The 15,102-nt window shown below is 44.7% G+C and overlaps 1 protein-coding gene across 1 annotated transcript in view; it reads left to right on the forward strand.

The window, feature by feature from the left end:
• Window positions 1–11,151, forward strand: part of cxadr (CXADR Ig-like cell adhesion molecule) — a 104,141-nt gene extending 92,990 nt beyond the window's left edge. Inside the window, exon 8 of the mRNA XM_087992464.1 lies at window positions 9,235–11,151. Coding sequence (XP_087848590.1) covers window positions 9,235–9,294 — 60 coding nt within the window. The 3' untranslated portion in view covers window positions 9,295–11,151. The remainder of the gene's footprint in view (window positions 1–9,234) is intronic.
• The last annotated feature ends 3,951 nt before the right edge of the window (window positions 11,152–15,102 follow it).

Here is a 15,102-nt window from a genome sequence, read left to right on the forward strand (position 1 = left end):
AGAGCTGGACTATATCCAGGCCTGGATTAGAGTATTCCTGATGTAGGGCTTTTGCCCGAAACATTGATTTTCCTGCTCCTCGGATGCTGTCTGACCTGCTGTGCTTTTCCAGCACCACTCTGATCTAGACTCTGATTTCCAGCTTCTGCAGTCCTCACTTTTGCCCAACCTGGGCTGACAAGCGACAATTAGTGTTCGAGTATTCCATTAATCACATTAATTACAAACTTGGGTTTTCAGGAGACAAGAGATGAACAATGTTTTTTGTGAAGCCTCCTCTGTAACTGTATTCCATTGGTAATGGACCACTGTTAGCAGCAGTAATCCTCATTGACATCCATCTCAGCTTCTAAACATTATCCTCCATCCTCTTCTCCCTCGTGTTTATCCCACTCCTCTGGAATGTAGGTGTTATCCACCTCAACTGCTCCTACTCTCATGAACTTTTTAGATCACGTTAGATTCCCTACAGTGTGGAAACAGGCCTTTCAGCCCAACAAGTCCACACCAACCCTCCGAAGAGTAACCCACCCAGACCCATTTCCCTCTGACTAACGCACCTAACACTATGGGCAATTTAGCCGTGGGAGGAAACCGGAGCACCCAGAGGGAATCCACGCAGACACGAGGAGAATGTGCATTTCCCAACCAACTGTGGGGGGGGAGGACTTTATAAAACAGCCCTATTATTATAAAAGAAATGCTTGAAACTTTGGATTCTGGGGTAAGAGTGTCATTAACATTTTCATGTTGCCAAACGCATTTGAGTAATCCTCCATTTAATGTCATTTGATCTCCTTTATCCTGCTCCTGTATTTCAATAAACATCAGGAGATAAGGTACAGACTTTCAGGTCAAAGTGTTACTCGATATTTTGTTGCTAGGTGAATACTGCAAGGCTGTAAATCTGGAAAAACCCGTTCAGGAACAACATTACAGGTTCCTCAGTAATTCTGCCTTCTTTTGAATAGCTTTTTAATTTTGTTTTAGTCATTCACAGGATATGGGCATTGCTGGGTAGGCCAGTATTTATTGCCTAGGAGAGTTAATAGTCAATCACATTGCTGTGGGTCTGGAATCGCGAGAGTCATTAGTGAACTAGATGGCTTTTTCCAGCAATTAGCAATGGTTTCAAGGTCAACATCAATTCCAGATTTTCATTGGACTCTAATTCCACCATTTGACTTAGTGAGATTCAGACCTGGGTCCCCAGGACATCACCTGGGTCTCTGCAATTAACAGCCGAGCTATACTGTGATACCTTTTCCATCTTGTTGTCTACTTTTTAGTTTCCTATTCAGTTTTAAAATTTCATGTGGACACTCTCAAAATGCCTTGATTGAATTTGAATTCTTATTCTCTGGGATATTAACCAAGGCCATGAATTAATAGGCCAGTCATGCAGATGATTCGTCACCACACCTAATGAATTCGAGTACCTTCCCTGAGTTGTCATTCTTCAGCTGTGAGCCCATACAGAGTGTATCGGCAGGCTATTTGACTGTCATGTCTATTCTGTTCTTGTATTACTGTCCAGTTGTCATCTATATCACCCTGGCTCTCAGCACAAGCAGGACCCTTGTCAAACCTATTCCCAGATACCATCACCACAGACCAGTAGGCAATAAAGACTCTGGGGCATCCCAGTACACTGTCAGAAAGGTGACTTGGAGTCTAGTCTTTGCTGAAATATAGGAAACACACCTGGAAAGTCCCACAATCGCCTCAGAGACAAGAAGATTACGTACAAATAGTCCCATTCAGCTGTTCTTTCTTCATAACATTCCAAATGTTTCCTGTTCCACGTAATTGTCCAAAATATTTGTCTTTGAAAGTTGCCTTCCAGTTAGTACACACCAGATTGTAGTAGTTTGTTGGGGTTTCAATACAACCACCTGATCTCACCTCTGGATCAGTCAATGGGTGACAGTTGGACTACTTCAGCAACAAAGACCAAACCAAATGCCAGCTGTCCCTGGTGCAGCGTTATCCAGCAGCCTTTCTGACTGATGAAGCTCAGCAGATGGATTCATGGCTCAGTCTCTACACTCAAGGTCATCAAGGATTGTTCCTCGATTTGAGATATCAGCTCAGGGTCATGGGTTCCTGTTATGGGCGCATTATGCCTTGACCTTTGACCCACAGATATTTGGACATGTGAGGGGAGGGCATTCTACCGGGTTGTGGGATCTGGAGGGAGACATTTGCTTCATTTTCTCACCTATTTTGTCACTGGTCTGCCTCACATAAAGTCATTTGGACTCAAAATGAGATGTAAGATAAGGCCATACAGTATAGGAGCAGAATTAGTCCATTCGGCCCACTGAGTCTGTCATTTGATCAAGGTTGCTATGTTTCTCAACCCCACTCTCCTGTCTTCTCCCATAACCCTTTGATCCCCTTACCAGTCAAGAATGTATCTATCTTAAGACACTCAATGACTTGGCCTCCACAGCCTTCTGCGGCAATGAGTTCCACAGATTCACCACCCTCTGGCTGAAGATATTCCTCCTCATCTCAGTTCTAACAGGTCATCTCTTCACTCTGAGGCTGTGACCTTGGGTCCTGGTCTCTCCTACTAATGGAAACATCTTCTCCATATCCACTCTATCCAAGGCTCTCAGTATTCTGGAAATTTCAATCAGGTCTAAGGGCATCCTTCTAAACTCCACCGAGTACAGACCCAGAGTCTTCAACCGCTCCTCATATGACCAACCCATCATCACTTGTAAACCATATATGTATCACATATGGGGCTCAAACCTGCTCACAATATTTCAAATGTGGTCTGACCAGAGCCTTATATAACCTCAGCACTACATATCTGCTCTTGTATTCTAGCTGTCTTGAAATGAATACAAACGTTGTATTTGCCTTCCTGACTGCCAACTGAACCTTAACAGAATCCTGAAGTAGGACTCCCCAGCCCCCTTATGCTTTAGATTCCTGAAGCCTTTCCCCAGTTAGAAAATAATCTATGCCTCTATTTTTCCTACCAAAGTGCATAACCTCACCATTTCCCACATTGTATTCCATCTGCCATTTCTTTGCCCACTCTCCTAGCCTGTCCAAGTCCTTCTGCAGGCCTATAGATTCCTGTGTTCAGTCCCTCTCCCTTCTTAAACGGGGGTGTTGCACTGACCATTTACCAACCCTCTGGGACCCTCCCTGACCCCAGTGATTCCTGGGTAATCCATCACCATCTTGAATGACCGGGAGCAAGCTCCTCACCGTCTCAGTCATGCTTTGGGAGCAGTTTATTTGTCTTCCCTGAGATGTTGGCCATTTCATAGTTTCTTGTCTTCAATTCCTTCATTGAGACCAGCTCATCCAAAACTTGCTGCCAAAATCCAGACACTCACCAAATCGCAGTCACCCATCAACTTGGTGACTTGCGTTGGTTGCTGGTTCCAAGTGTATTCAGATACCCAGTTGGGTTTACCTCTCCCTGTCTCTCTAATTTCAGCCCCATCCTCTGCCTCTCTCCCTGTCTCTCTAATTTCAGCCCCATCCTCTGCCTCTCTCCCTGTCTCTCTAATTTCAGCCCCATCCTCTGCCTCTCTCCCTGTCTCTCTAATTTCAGCCCCATCCTCTGCCTCTCTCCCTGTCTCTCTAATTTCAGCCCCATCCTCTGCCTCTCTCCCTGTCTCTCTAATTTCAGCCCCATCCTCTGCCTCTCTCCCTGTCTCTCTAATTTCAGCCCCATCCTCTGCCTCTCTCCCTGTCTCTCTAATTTCAGCCCCATCCTCTGCCTCTCTCCCTGTCTCTCTAATTTCAGCCCCATCCTCTGCCTCTCTCCCTGTCTCTCTAATTTCAGCCCCATCCTCTGCCTCTCTCCCTGTCTCTCTAATTTCAGCCCCATCCTCTGCCTCTCTCCCTGTCTCTCTAATTTCAGCCCCATCCTCTGCCTCTCTCCCTGTCTCTCTAATTTCAGCCCCATCCTCTGCCTCTCTCCCTGTCTCTCTAATTTCAGCCCCATCCTCTGCCTCTCTCCCTGTCTCTCTAATTTCAGCCCCATCCTCTGCCTCTCTCCCTGTCTCTCTAATTTCAGCCCCATCCTCTGCCTCTCTCCCTGTCTCTCTAATTTCAGCCCCATCCTCTGCCTCTCTCCCTGTCTCTCTAATTTCAGCCCCATCCTCTGCCTCTCTCCCTGTCTCTCTAATTTCAGCCCCATCCTCTGCCTCTCTCCCTGTCTCTCTAATTTCAGCCCCATCCTCTGCCTCTCTCCCTGTCTCTCTAATTTCAGCCCCATCCTCTGCCTCTCTCCCTGTCTCTCTAATTTCAGCCCCATCCTCTGCCTCTCTCCCTGTCTCTCTAATTTCAGCCCCATCCTCTGCCTCTCTCCCTGTCTCTCTAATTTCAGCCCCATCCTCTGCCTCTCTCCCTGTCTCTCTAATTTCAGCCCCATCCTCTGCCTCTCTCCCTGTCTCTCTAATTTCAGCCCCATCCTCTGCCTCTCTCCCTGTCTCTCTAATTTCAGCCCCATCCTCTGCCTCTCTCCCTGTCTCACTAATTTCAACCCCGCCCTCTGCCTCTCTCCCTGTCTGTCTAACATCAGCCTCCACCCTCTGCCTCTCTCCCTGTCCCCCCCACCTGCTCGCCCCTTCTCTCTGTTCCCCACTGGCTTCAACAGTTCAGAGCTCAGCAGGCTATGCATTCTGATGAAAGTTCAGAGAGCTGTGATGATTTTATTAAGAGTGACGCCACATGGGTTTTAGCTGACCAGCCGGTGAACTCTGATTTAAGCTCCAGTCAAGGAGAAGGCATGCACAGCCCACAGATTCTACATCAGCAGGAATATGATGATTTATCTTCAGAATGCTACAACAGGAATGGACTTGCTATCCCGAACGCTGCAGCATCAAGCCGTACACCGGGAGGCAGCACATTCCCAGAGATAAATAGAAATGGCTCCACTGGCCTGGAACACAGTGCCTGGCCCAGATGATCAGCCAGTCAACCTTAGCAAGCAGCTTCAACCTGGTCTAGTGGATCATGGCAACATAGATGGTCAAGGGCAAGTGATGGCCTCGTGGTATTATCACTGCACTGTTAATCCAGAGACCCTGGGCACTTGGGTTTGAATCTTGCCACAGCAGATGGTGGAATTTGAATTCAATAAATATCTGGAATTAAGACCCTAGCGATGACCGAGAATCCATTATTGGAAAAACTCAAAGGCCGTTTAGGGAAGGAAATCTGCCATCCTCACTTGGTCTGGTCTGCATGTGACTCCAGACACAGCAACGGGGTTGACTCTTAATTGCCCTCTGGGCGATTAGGGATGGGCAATAAATGCTGACCAAACCAGCGATGCCCTCACCCTGTGAATGAATGAATGAAGAGAAAAGAAACCAGGTTAAATACACTGCAAAAGTACCCTCCGATATCAGATTGAACAGGAACACGAGAGAGATAAGGAGGGAGCTGCTTTGACCGTGGATCTGGTCCGTTCCTCATAGCCATGGCCTGCCCAGCAGCTTCCTGTTTCTGTGGGAACTTTGCATGGTTCCTCGGTGCTCGGGAGTAGGAACGGGACCCATTAGGAAGTCCTCAGGAATTGGGATGGGACTAACTACTTGGGAGTTGGTGCAATCTCCTGGCAGTGGCAGTGGCTTGCTAGATGGGTACAGAGTCAGTGACTTGGTGGGTCCTTTCCATTCTCCTGGCAGCGATGTGGCAGCTTTGGCTTCAGCAGTAGTGGCCTGTTGGGTCCTGTCAGAGGTCCTTGTGGCATCAGGGGGGTGGAGGGTGGGCATTGTGATTATGGTCCTTGTGGCTTTCGTGGGTGGGGTGTGTAGAGCCATTGTGTATGTGGTCCTTTTGGCTTTGGTGGCATTGTTCCATAGCCACTTCAGAAACCCAGGAGTCATGGAGGGAACCAAAAATGAAATTTGTCTTAATTTTGACTCAAATATTTCTTCTAATTATTTCTGCATTTAAAAAGGTGCCAGATTATGGTGACTCATACACTTTTCACTGTGTTTATTTATAAATACAAGTTACTAAATTACTTTCTCTGCCACTGTGTATAGTATCTTCAGCCATTCCAGTCCCCATCTCTTGGCTGGTCTCAGCAACAGTATCTTTATTTCATTACCTTCCTCATACTGCACGATCTCCAGTCTTACTGTGTCCTTGTTTGCCTTGGTGCCCATTTCTGTCCGATACTTTTCCTTTGAAGCGCCTGGGGAAGTCTGCAATATGTTAAAGTTGTTATTCAAATGCAGGTGGTTGTTGGTGTATGTCTTGTGTTTTGCTGCCCTCTGGTGGTTTCAGTATAATTACATCCAAACCTAAAAATCACATCAGGTTACAGTCATAGAGATGTACAGCATGAAAACAGACCCTTCGGTCCAACCTGTCCATGCCGACCAGATATCCCAACCCAATCTAGTCCCACCTGCCAGCACCCGGCCCATATCCCTCCAAACCATTCCTATTCATATACCCACCCAAATACCTTTTAAATGTTGCAATTGTACCAGCCTCCATCACATCCTCTGGCAGCTCATTCCATACATGTACCACCCTCTGCGTGAAAAAGTTGTCCCTTAGGTCTCTTTTATATCTTTCCCCTCTCACCCTAAACCTATGCCCTCAAGTTCTGGACTCCCTGACCCAGGGAAAAAACTTTGTCTATTTATCCTATCCATGCCCCTCATAATTTTGTAAACCTCTATATGGTCACACCTCAGCCTCTGATGTTCCAGGGAAAAAAGCCCCAGCCTGTTCAGCCTCTCCCTATAGCTCAGATCCTCCAACCCTGGCAACATTCTGTACTCCAACTCCTGTACTCAATAATCTGACCAATAAAGGAAAGCATACCAAACGCCTTCTTCACTATCCTATCTACCTGAGACTTCACTTTCAGGAGCTATAAACCTGCAATCCAAGATCTCTTTGCTCAGCAACACTCCCTAGGACCTTACCAATAAGTGTGTAAGTCCTGCTAAGATTTGCTTTCACAAAATGCAGCACCTTGCATTTATCTGAATTAAACTCCATCTGCCACTTCTCAGCCCATTGGCCCATCTGGTCCAGATCCTGTTGTAATCTGAGGTAACCCTCTTGGCTGTCCACTACACCTCCAATTTTGGTGTCATCTGCAAACTTACTAACTGTACCTCTTATGCTCACATCCAAATCATTTATGTAAATGACAAAAAGTAGTAGACCCAGCACTGATCCTTGTGGTACTCCTCTGGTCATAGGCCTCCAGTCTGAAAAACAACCCTCCACCACCACCTTCTGTCTTCTACCTTTGATCGAGTTCTGTATCCAAATGGCTAGTTCTCCCTGTATTCCATGAGATCTAACTTTGCTAATCAGTCTCCCATGGGGAACCTTGTTGAACACCTTACTGAAGTCCATATAGATCACATCTACCACACTGCCCTCATCAATCCTCTTTGTTACTTCCTCAAAAAACTCAATCAAGTTTGTGAGACATGATTTCCCACACACAAAGCCATGTTGACTATCCCTAATCAGTCCTTGCCTTTCCAAATACATGTACATCCTGTCCCTCAGGATTCCCTCCAACAAATTGCCCATCACCGAGGTCAGGCTCACTGGTCTATAGTTCCCTGACTTGTCCTTACCACCCTTCTTAAACAGTGGCACCACGTTAGCCAATCTCCAGTCTTCCAGCACCTCACCTGTGACTATCGATAATACAACTATCTCAGCAAGAGGCCCAGCAATCACTTCTCTAGCTTCCTACAGAGTTCTGGTTTGTGAACATGAGTTGAATTCCTGCACTGGCTGAGGTTACCAGGAAGGACTCTCCTTCTCAACTTCGCCCCTTTAACTGAGGCACGATGTCCCTCAGTTTACCCACTCTCTTTCTGTTGAGTGGGCAGGGCTATGGTGACTGCTCCTTACCTGCATAATGTTTACAAGTGTGAAGGACTCCTTCAATCTGCATGTGGAAAACTCACTCAGAATTGTTTGTTGAGGATCACCCAACCACTCGGTTAATTCGTGTTGTAGCAGAGACTGTCATAGGGAAGAAAACATCTGAAAGCAGATCACTCTTAAAGGTATTGGATAGCTTATACAGACACAGAAGCAGTGAGTTACAAGGACAAAACCCTATTCTATATATCAACCAACAATCCACAGCTATTACACAAGTCAACCAAATGCTTTTGTCATCTGAGGTTGCTAGTCTAGCCGCGCACAGGAGGATCCAATGGACACATCATCAGAAAAACATATATTTTGTTGATATGGTCATGTTTGTTTTTCTGCACTCATGTGACGTTAGCATCCCTAACTGGGCCTGTCCCTAATTGCCTTTGAGAAGGTGGTGCTGAGCTGCTTCAATTAACATTTGTTAGGAATGACTGTTCCGGTTTCTTCCTCTTGTTTATTAGTTGGCCTTGACACCTTGTGACTCTGCCACGACACTCAGTATTACATGTGAAAGAGAGAAACCTGTGATATCGGTGCAGTGGAACAGCTAAGCAGCTGTCCAAGAATTCAGCATGTTTGGTGGATGCTGGTTTGTGGGTGGGAGGATGGGAGTTTGAACACAGGAAATAACCCTTCCCCTAAAATAAAGAACTGTGGATGGTGGAAATCTGAAACAAAAGCTGAAACTGCTGGAGGTCTGGCAGCATCTGTGGGGAGAGAAAAACCAGAGTTAACATTTCCAGGCAAGTGAAATAGCTCATGAAGCTTGACACCATCTAGGGACAAAGAAGCCAGAATGATTGGTACCACATCCACTCCCTCCACCACCGGTGCTCAGTCGCAGTAGTGTGGACCATCTACAAGATACACCGCAGAAATTCACCAAAGATCCTCAGACAGCACCTTCCAAACCCATGACCACTTCCATCTAGAAGGACAAGGGCAGCAGATACATGGGAACACCATCCCCTTGCAAGTTCCCCTCTGAGCCGCTCACCATCCCGATTTGGAAATATATTGCCATTGCTTCACTGTCGCTGGGTCAAAATCCCGGAATTCCCTCCTTACTGGCATTGTGGGCCAACCCACAGCAGGTGGACTGCAGTCATCGCAGAAGGCAGCTCACCCCCACCTTCTCAAGGGCAACTAGGGATGGGCAATAAATGCCGGCCCAGGCAGCGATGCACACATCCCATGAGTAACTAAAACAAAACTTGACGCTCCCATCTTGCAAACTGTGAACAGGTAGGACTTTACTCTCTATGTCACTCTGCATATGTGACCTAAGTCAATGCTCTCCCTCCCTCTCTTTAGGAATATGGGCAAAGGGCAGAAGAAAAATCCCAGGGATATAACTCCATGTCCATCGTGTGAAGAAGCAGTTCCCAACTACAGGATCACTTTTGTTCTAGTGGAACAATTCAAATACTTCAACTCATTCACAGGAGGTCGGGGAGATGAAATTATTTCTCTTTGATAATAAGGACTTGCCAATCACTATTGCACAATTATAATGTAAGATTGCGATTCTTCTGCAATTTTTTTTTAAATGTAAAAGTTATTTTCCTGTGAAGCTGTGACCCAGAACAATGAAATGTAGCTACCAGCAACTGCTCACATTTCCAGTGAGTATCATCAATACTGAAGGCATACTCTCAACAGCTTGTTACTGTCTTTCTGTAGAGCTTTGGGGCAGTCACAGATCAAAATGAAGGGCAAACAAAGTTCTTGATTTCTCCAGGTGGCTGAATCCATCATTTCCATCTTGGAACATGAAGAAAAGGAGGCCATTCAGCCCCTCGGGTCTACTCTGCCAATCAACTGACTCATGACTAATGTACTCTTCAATCATAATTAATGGTTTCTTCTTTACAACCTCTAATCCCATTGTCCAACAAAGGTCTATGTATTTCGACCTGTGAAGGTTCTGAAAACCTTCAGCATTCGGAATTCCTTGGGGGGGGGGGGGGGAGGTTAGTGGTGAGGGTTCTTGGTTCCCACTATCCGTGAAAAGCATCCTGATTTTGCTCTTGAATGATATGGCTCTAATTTGAAGATACTATCTCCTTACCCCAGAAGAACTCACCATTCTTCCAATCATATTCCTTCACCATTTTAAATATCTCCGTTCAATCACCCATAAATATCCCAACCTCTGAGCAGTACGTGCTCACAAATGCTGGAGGCGTAGTGGTACTGCCTTGGATCCTGAGGCCCAAGTTAATACTTTGATTTCAAATCCCACTGTAATAGTTGGTGGAATTTAACCTCCATGATAAATTTAGGTTTAATTTTTTAAAAAAAATCTGCATTCAAGAACTACTTTCAGCCATGAGCCTGTTGTTGCAAATGCCAATCTGGTACACTAACCTCCTTTACAGAAGGAGTTCAGTCAGTATAACTCTAAAATGTCAGGGGTCAGTGCACTGGATGGCTGGTTTATGATGCAAAGTAAATGGCATGGTTTCAATTCCTGCACCTCCCTCTCAAGGTCATCCCACATTTCAGGTTTGTTGACCCTCAGGTTAAACTCACCACCAGTCATCACTCGACTGAGAGAGCAGCATTATGGTTCTCTGGAACCAAGGTGATTTTACCCTACCCTACGGGTGACTCCATGCCCACAGTGATGCCCTCAAAGTGGCCTATCAAGCCAGTGAAAGGACAATTACAAATGGCCAACAAATATTGGCCTTGCCAGTGACACCCACACTCATTGAAAGTCTATAAAGAAAATGTCAACCCATTCAGGTTAACCCATATATTCCCATATATCTGTTGCCCGTGTCCCTCCAGTGGGTATAGGTTGCAGGTTTGGAAGATAATGCTGAAGGATGCTGAGTGAGTTAGTCCAGTGAATCCTTCAGATGGTACATGATGCTATCGCTGGGCATCATTGGTGGAAGGAGTACCAGTTAAACAAACTGCTTCGTATGTAATCAACTTACATCAGAAACTGAACAAGGGAATGAAATTTACTGTGGATTAGCCGACTCTACAGTGAAAGCACAATGAGTTCATACGATAAGGACAGACTTAAATTGTAGGTTACAGCTTCTTTATCACAATAGAAGTGAAGAAACACATGGCCACTTTTCCTGTATTTAATTTCACAACATTGTATTCCTATTTTGGATGCTCTGGCGTTTTATTTCCTTTGTAATCATTTTTGAAAAAAATAAACCAAGTGATGGATTAAATTAACACTGAAAAGTTACCTGGATGTGACATTAGTGGTTAGCTATTAACCTGTTGAGGAAGTTTGAGGATTGAACCTACGATCTAGGTTGACCCATCCAAAAGGGTGACTGAGGGAGTGTTTCTGAGTCAGAAGTGCCATACTTAACTGCAAAACATCCCAAGCCAATGTGTGGAAGAAGAGCAGGACAGCGCTTCTGATTAAGAGAAGTGACTCACTTCTTTGGTCTCATCATTCCCTGACTTTCCCCGATATTGTATGGCCCCCAGTCCCCAGGACGCTGTCCACCAACCTGGTTTTAAACTCAGTCTAGTTTCATCGATCACTGACCAGTGACAATCTCAGTCATTCAAAACTTGCCATGGGTGACTGATGTACAGATTGAACTTCACCTGAAAACCAATGAACCTGAAACCATTTGCAACATGTAAGAAACCTTTGGATGTTATGTATAAGGGGGGCATCTTTCTTGATGGAACAAACATAGATTGGCCAAAAATAAAAATGCCCCTTGCTTTGTTCTCCTCCCCAGCCTTTCAGTCTCTGATTTACAATTGACTCCTGGTGCAACATTGCTTTGATGTTAAAATTCCCATTTTTGTTTTCTGACCCATACCCCTTTCCCAGATGACATTGTCTCCACCAGCTTCACAACTCACTAAGGTCAATCATTCCTCAAAAACTGGCTCCATTTCCTGCGTATCACCTTTGGGGCTGAATGTGTCAGCTGTCTGGGCCTATAGACTGGATGTTCTTTTTTTACCTTTCTATTTGCCTCCGAGACATTCCTTAAGACATACAACTAAGACCCTAGTTGAAAAGGTATGTACTAATTGTTCAAAGGGAGGTCATGTCTGACAAACCTGTTAGAATTCTTCAAGGAGTAGTGAGCAAAGAGACGAGGGAGAGCCACTACACACGATCTGTTTGGATTTCCAGTAGGGCCTTGACAAGGTCCCACACAGGAGGCTGCTAGATAAGGTAAGAGCCCACTCTGTTAGGGGCAAGGTACTGGCATGGATAGAGGATTGGCTGACTGGCAGAAGTGGATGAAGATGTCTTTTTCAGGATGACAGTCGGTGAGTAGTCAAGCTGCTTATGGGGTCAGTGGGATGACAACTATTCGTATCACACATTAATGATCTGGACAAAGGAACTGAGGATATTTTTGCTAGGTTTGCAGGTGACACAAAGATAGGTGAAGAAACAGGCATTGAGGAAGCGGGTTTGAGGTTATGCACTTGGGTCGGAAGAACAGTGGCTTAGACTATTTTCTAAATGGGAAAAGGCTTTGGAAATCTGAGGCACAAAGGGATTTTGGAGTCCTATTTTAGGATTTTCTTAAGGTTACCATACAGGTTCAATTGGCAGTGAGGAAGGTAAATGCATTGTTAACGTCCATTTGAAGAGGGCGAGAATAAAGAGCAGAGATGTATTGCTGAGGCTGCATAAGGCCCTGGATCAGACCGTATGTGGAATATTGAGTGTAGTTTTGGGCCCCCGATCTAAGGAAGGATGTGTAGGCCTTGGAGGGGGTCCAGAGGAGGTTTACAAGAGCAATCCTCAGAATGAAGGGCTTGTGATATGAGGAGCACTTGAGGATTCTGAGTCTGTACATGCTGGAGTTCAGAAGGTTACGGGGGAATCTCACTGAAACTTCCAGAAAACTGTGACACCTGGATAGAGTGGAAATGGTGAAGATGTTTACATTAGTAGGAAAGTAGGACTCAGTGGCACAGCCTCAAGAAAGAAGGGACAACTCACAAGAACTGAGATGCGGAGGAATTTATTCAGCCAGAAGATGGGAAATCTGTGGAACTCATTGTCGCAGAAGGCTGTGGAGGCCAAGCCATTGGGTGTACACTTATGACAGAGATAGATGGTTAGTAAAAGGATCCAAGGAGAGGGGTTGAGAAACACATCAGCCACGATCAAACTGAAGAGCAAATCGGCAAAATTATCTAATTCTGCTCTTATCATCTATTGAATCAGTGTCTGTATTTATCTGTTAATACTCCTTTGAGATACCTTGGGTCATTTTTACAATATTAAAAAGATTACCAGTGTATTTCCTCATGACAAAGTAATTAAGATACTTGATTTCACAACTTTCGGAGTTTCCCCATACAGCTTCAAATTTAACTGACTCTGCTTTAAGGCGCTTTTGTGGCAAGGTGATAATATCCCTACTTCTGCACCACGAGGCCTGGGTGTGTCAGAACCACATCTTAACAGATTGATTAAAAATACCTGTAACAGTGCATTGCTATTTACAGCTGTTCTGTTTCAGTGTCATTTTCTGTAATACCAAGGCTTACCACAGGATGGCAGACTTCCAATAACTCAGATGCTGCCTGACCTACTGTGCTTTTCCAGCACCACATTAATCTAGACTCTGAGCTCCAGCATTTGCAGTTTTTTTTGTCCTGAACAGAGATAAACAATAGCCAGTGTGGCTCCAGCAATAGATAGGGAAAATAACAGGATTTTCTTTTGAGAATCTGTTCTGCTGCTGCTGCCCTCTTGAGGCATATTTGTAATTTGTCAGTTTTGCTCTTTGACTACTTTGAGAATAGAATCCAGAATCCCTACAGAATCCACACCGACCCTCCCAAGAGTAACCCACCCAGACCCATTCCCCTATCCTACTACTCTACATTTTCATATGGCCAATTCACCTAACCTGTACATCTTTGGATTGTGGGAGGAAACCCATGCAGACACAGGGAGAATATGCAAACTCCACACAGATAGTCAATGAGGCTGGAATCAAACCCAGTTGCCTAGACTTCCAATACTGCTTTATTGCAGGATGCGCCAAGTAGGAATCAGATAACGGGTTTGATGCCAGAACTTTCCAACACTTTACTGCTGTCTCAGAAACACAGCTTCAACCATGGTGAAAAGCTAATACTGAAAACACCACAGGGTGGAAAAAGTTTTAAAAATTAGAGTAAAAACAAATTGGGTGGCACGGTGGCTCAGTGGTTAGCACTGCTGCCTCACAGTGCTAGGGATCCGGGTTTGATTCCAACCTTGGACGACTGTATGGAGTTTGCACATTCTCCCCGTGTCTGCATGGTTTTCCTCTGGGTGTGCAGGTTTCCTCCCACAGTCCAAAGATGTGCAGGTTAGGTGAATTGGTCAATCTAAATTGCCCATAGTGTCCAGGGATGTGCAGGTTAGGTGACCTAGTCAGGACTAAATACCTGTATAGGGTATGGGAATGGGTCTGGGTAGGTTTCCTTTCAGAGGGTTGGTGTAGATTTGTTGGGTCAACAGACCTGTTTCCACACTGTAGGGATTCTAATTCTTTTTTTTATATAGATATTTTTATTAGAAATTTAACATTTTTACAAGTTTACAAAAATAAACAAAACTCTCAAGTACAAACATTGATATACAATTAAATCTTAAATATATAATAACCAAAATTTAACAAAAGAAAAATACCGAGAAAAAAAACAAAACTAACTACTAATCTAACCTACAACTAACCAGAGTGTATATTTAAGTCTCTTACATTATTCAAATAAGAGAAAGAGAAAAAAAAAACAGCGGATAACATAGAAATTGGGTAGTGAGATACATGCTCGGAATGTGTTAACATCAAATGTAACAAAACCCATATTCGTGCGGGATTCCTCTCCCAAGGGGCCCCGGACCAGCCAGATTCGTAATCTCAATTAAATAAAAGCCCTTGTTAGGATAGCCGAAATATCTGTATTCATATAATTCAAGAAGGGCTGCCATATTTTATAAAATAATTCGGTCTTTTGGTGCACCATATTTGTAAGGAAGTCAAGGGGAATACATTCCATAATTAATCTGTGCCAATTTGAAAGTCCAGGGGGGCCCTCAGCCACCCGTTTACCAAAATATTTTTCCTTGCACAGAAAGAGAGAATAGAAAATAGTCTCTTCCTGTACATGTCCAGGGAGGGAAAGTTCGAAAAGCCTAAAAGGAGAGATACAGGGTACACT

Source organism: Chiloscyllium plagiosum, unplaced genomic scaffold (assembly GCF_037043375.1).
Source record: "Chiloscyllium plagiosum isolate Xiang-an unplaced genomic scaffold, Cpla_swu_hap1 HiC_scaffold_12, whole genome shotgun sequence".
NCBI lineage: Eukaryota > Metazoa > Chordata > Chondrichthyes > Orectolobiformes > Hemiscylliidae > Chiloscyllium > Chiloscyllium plagiosum.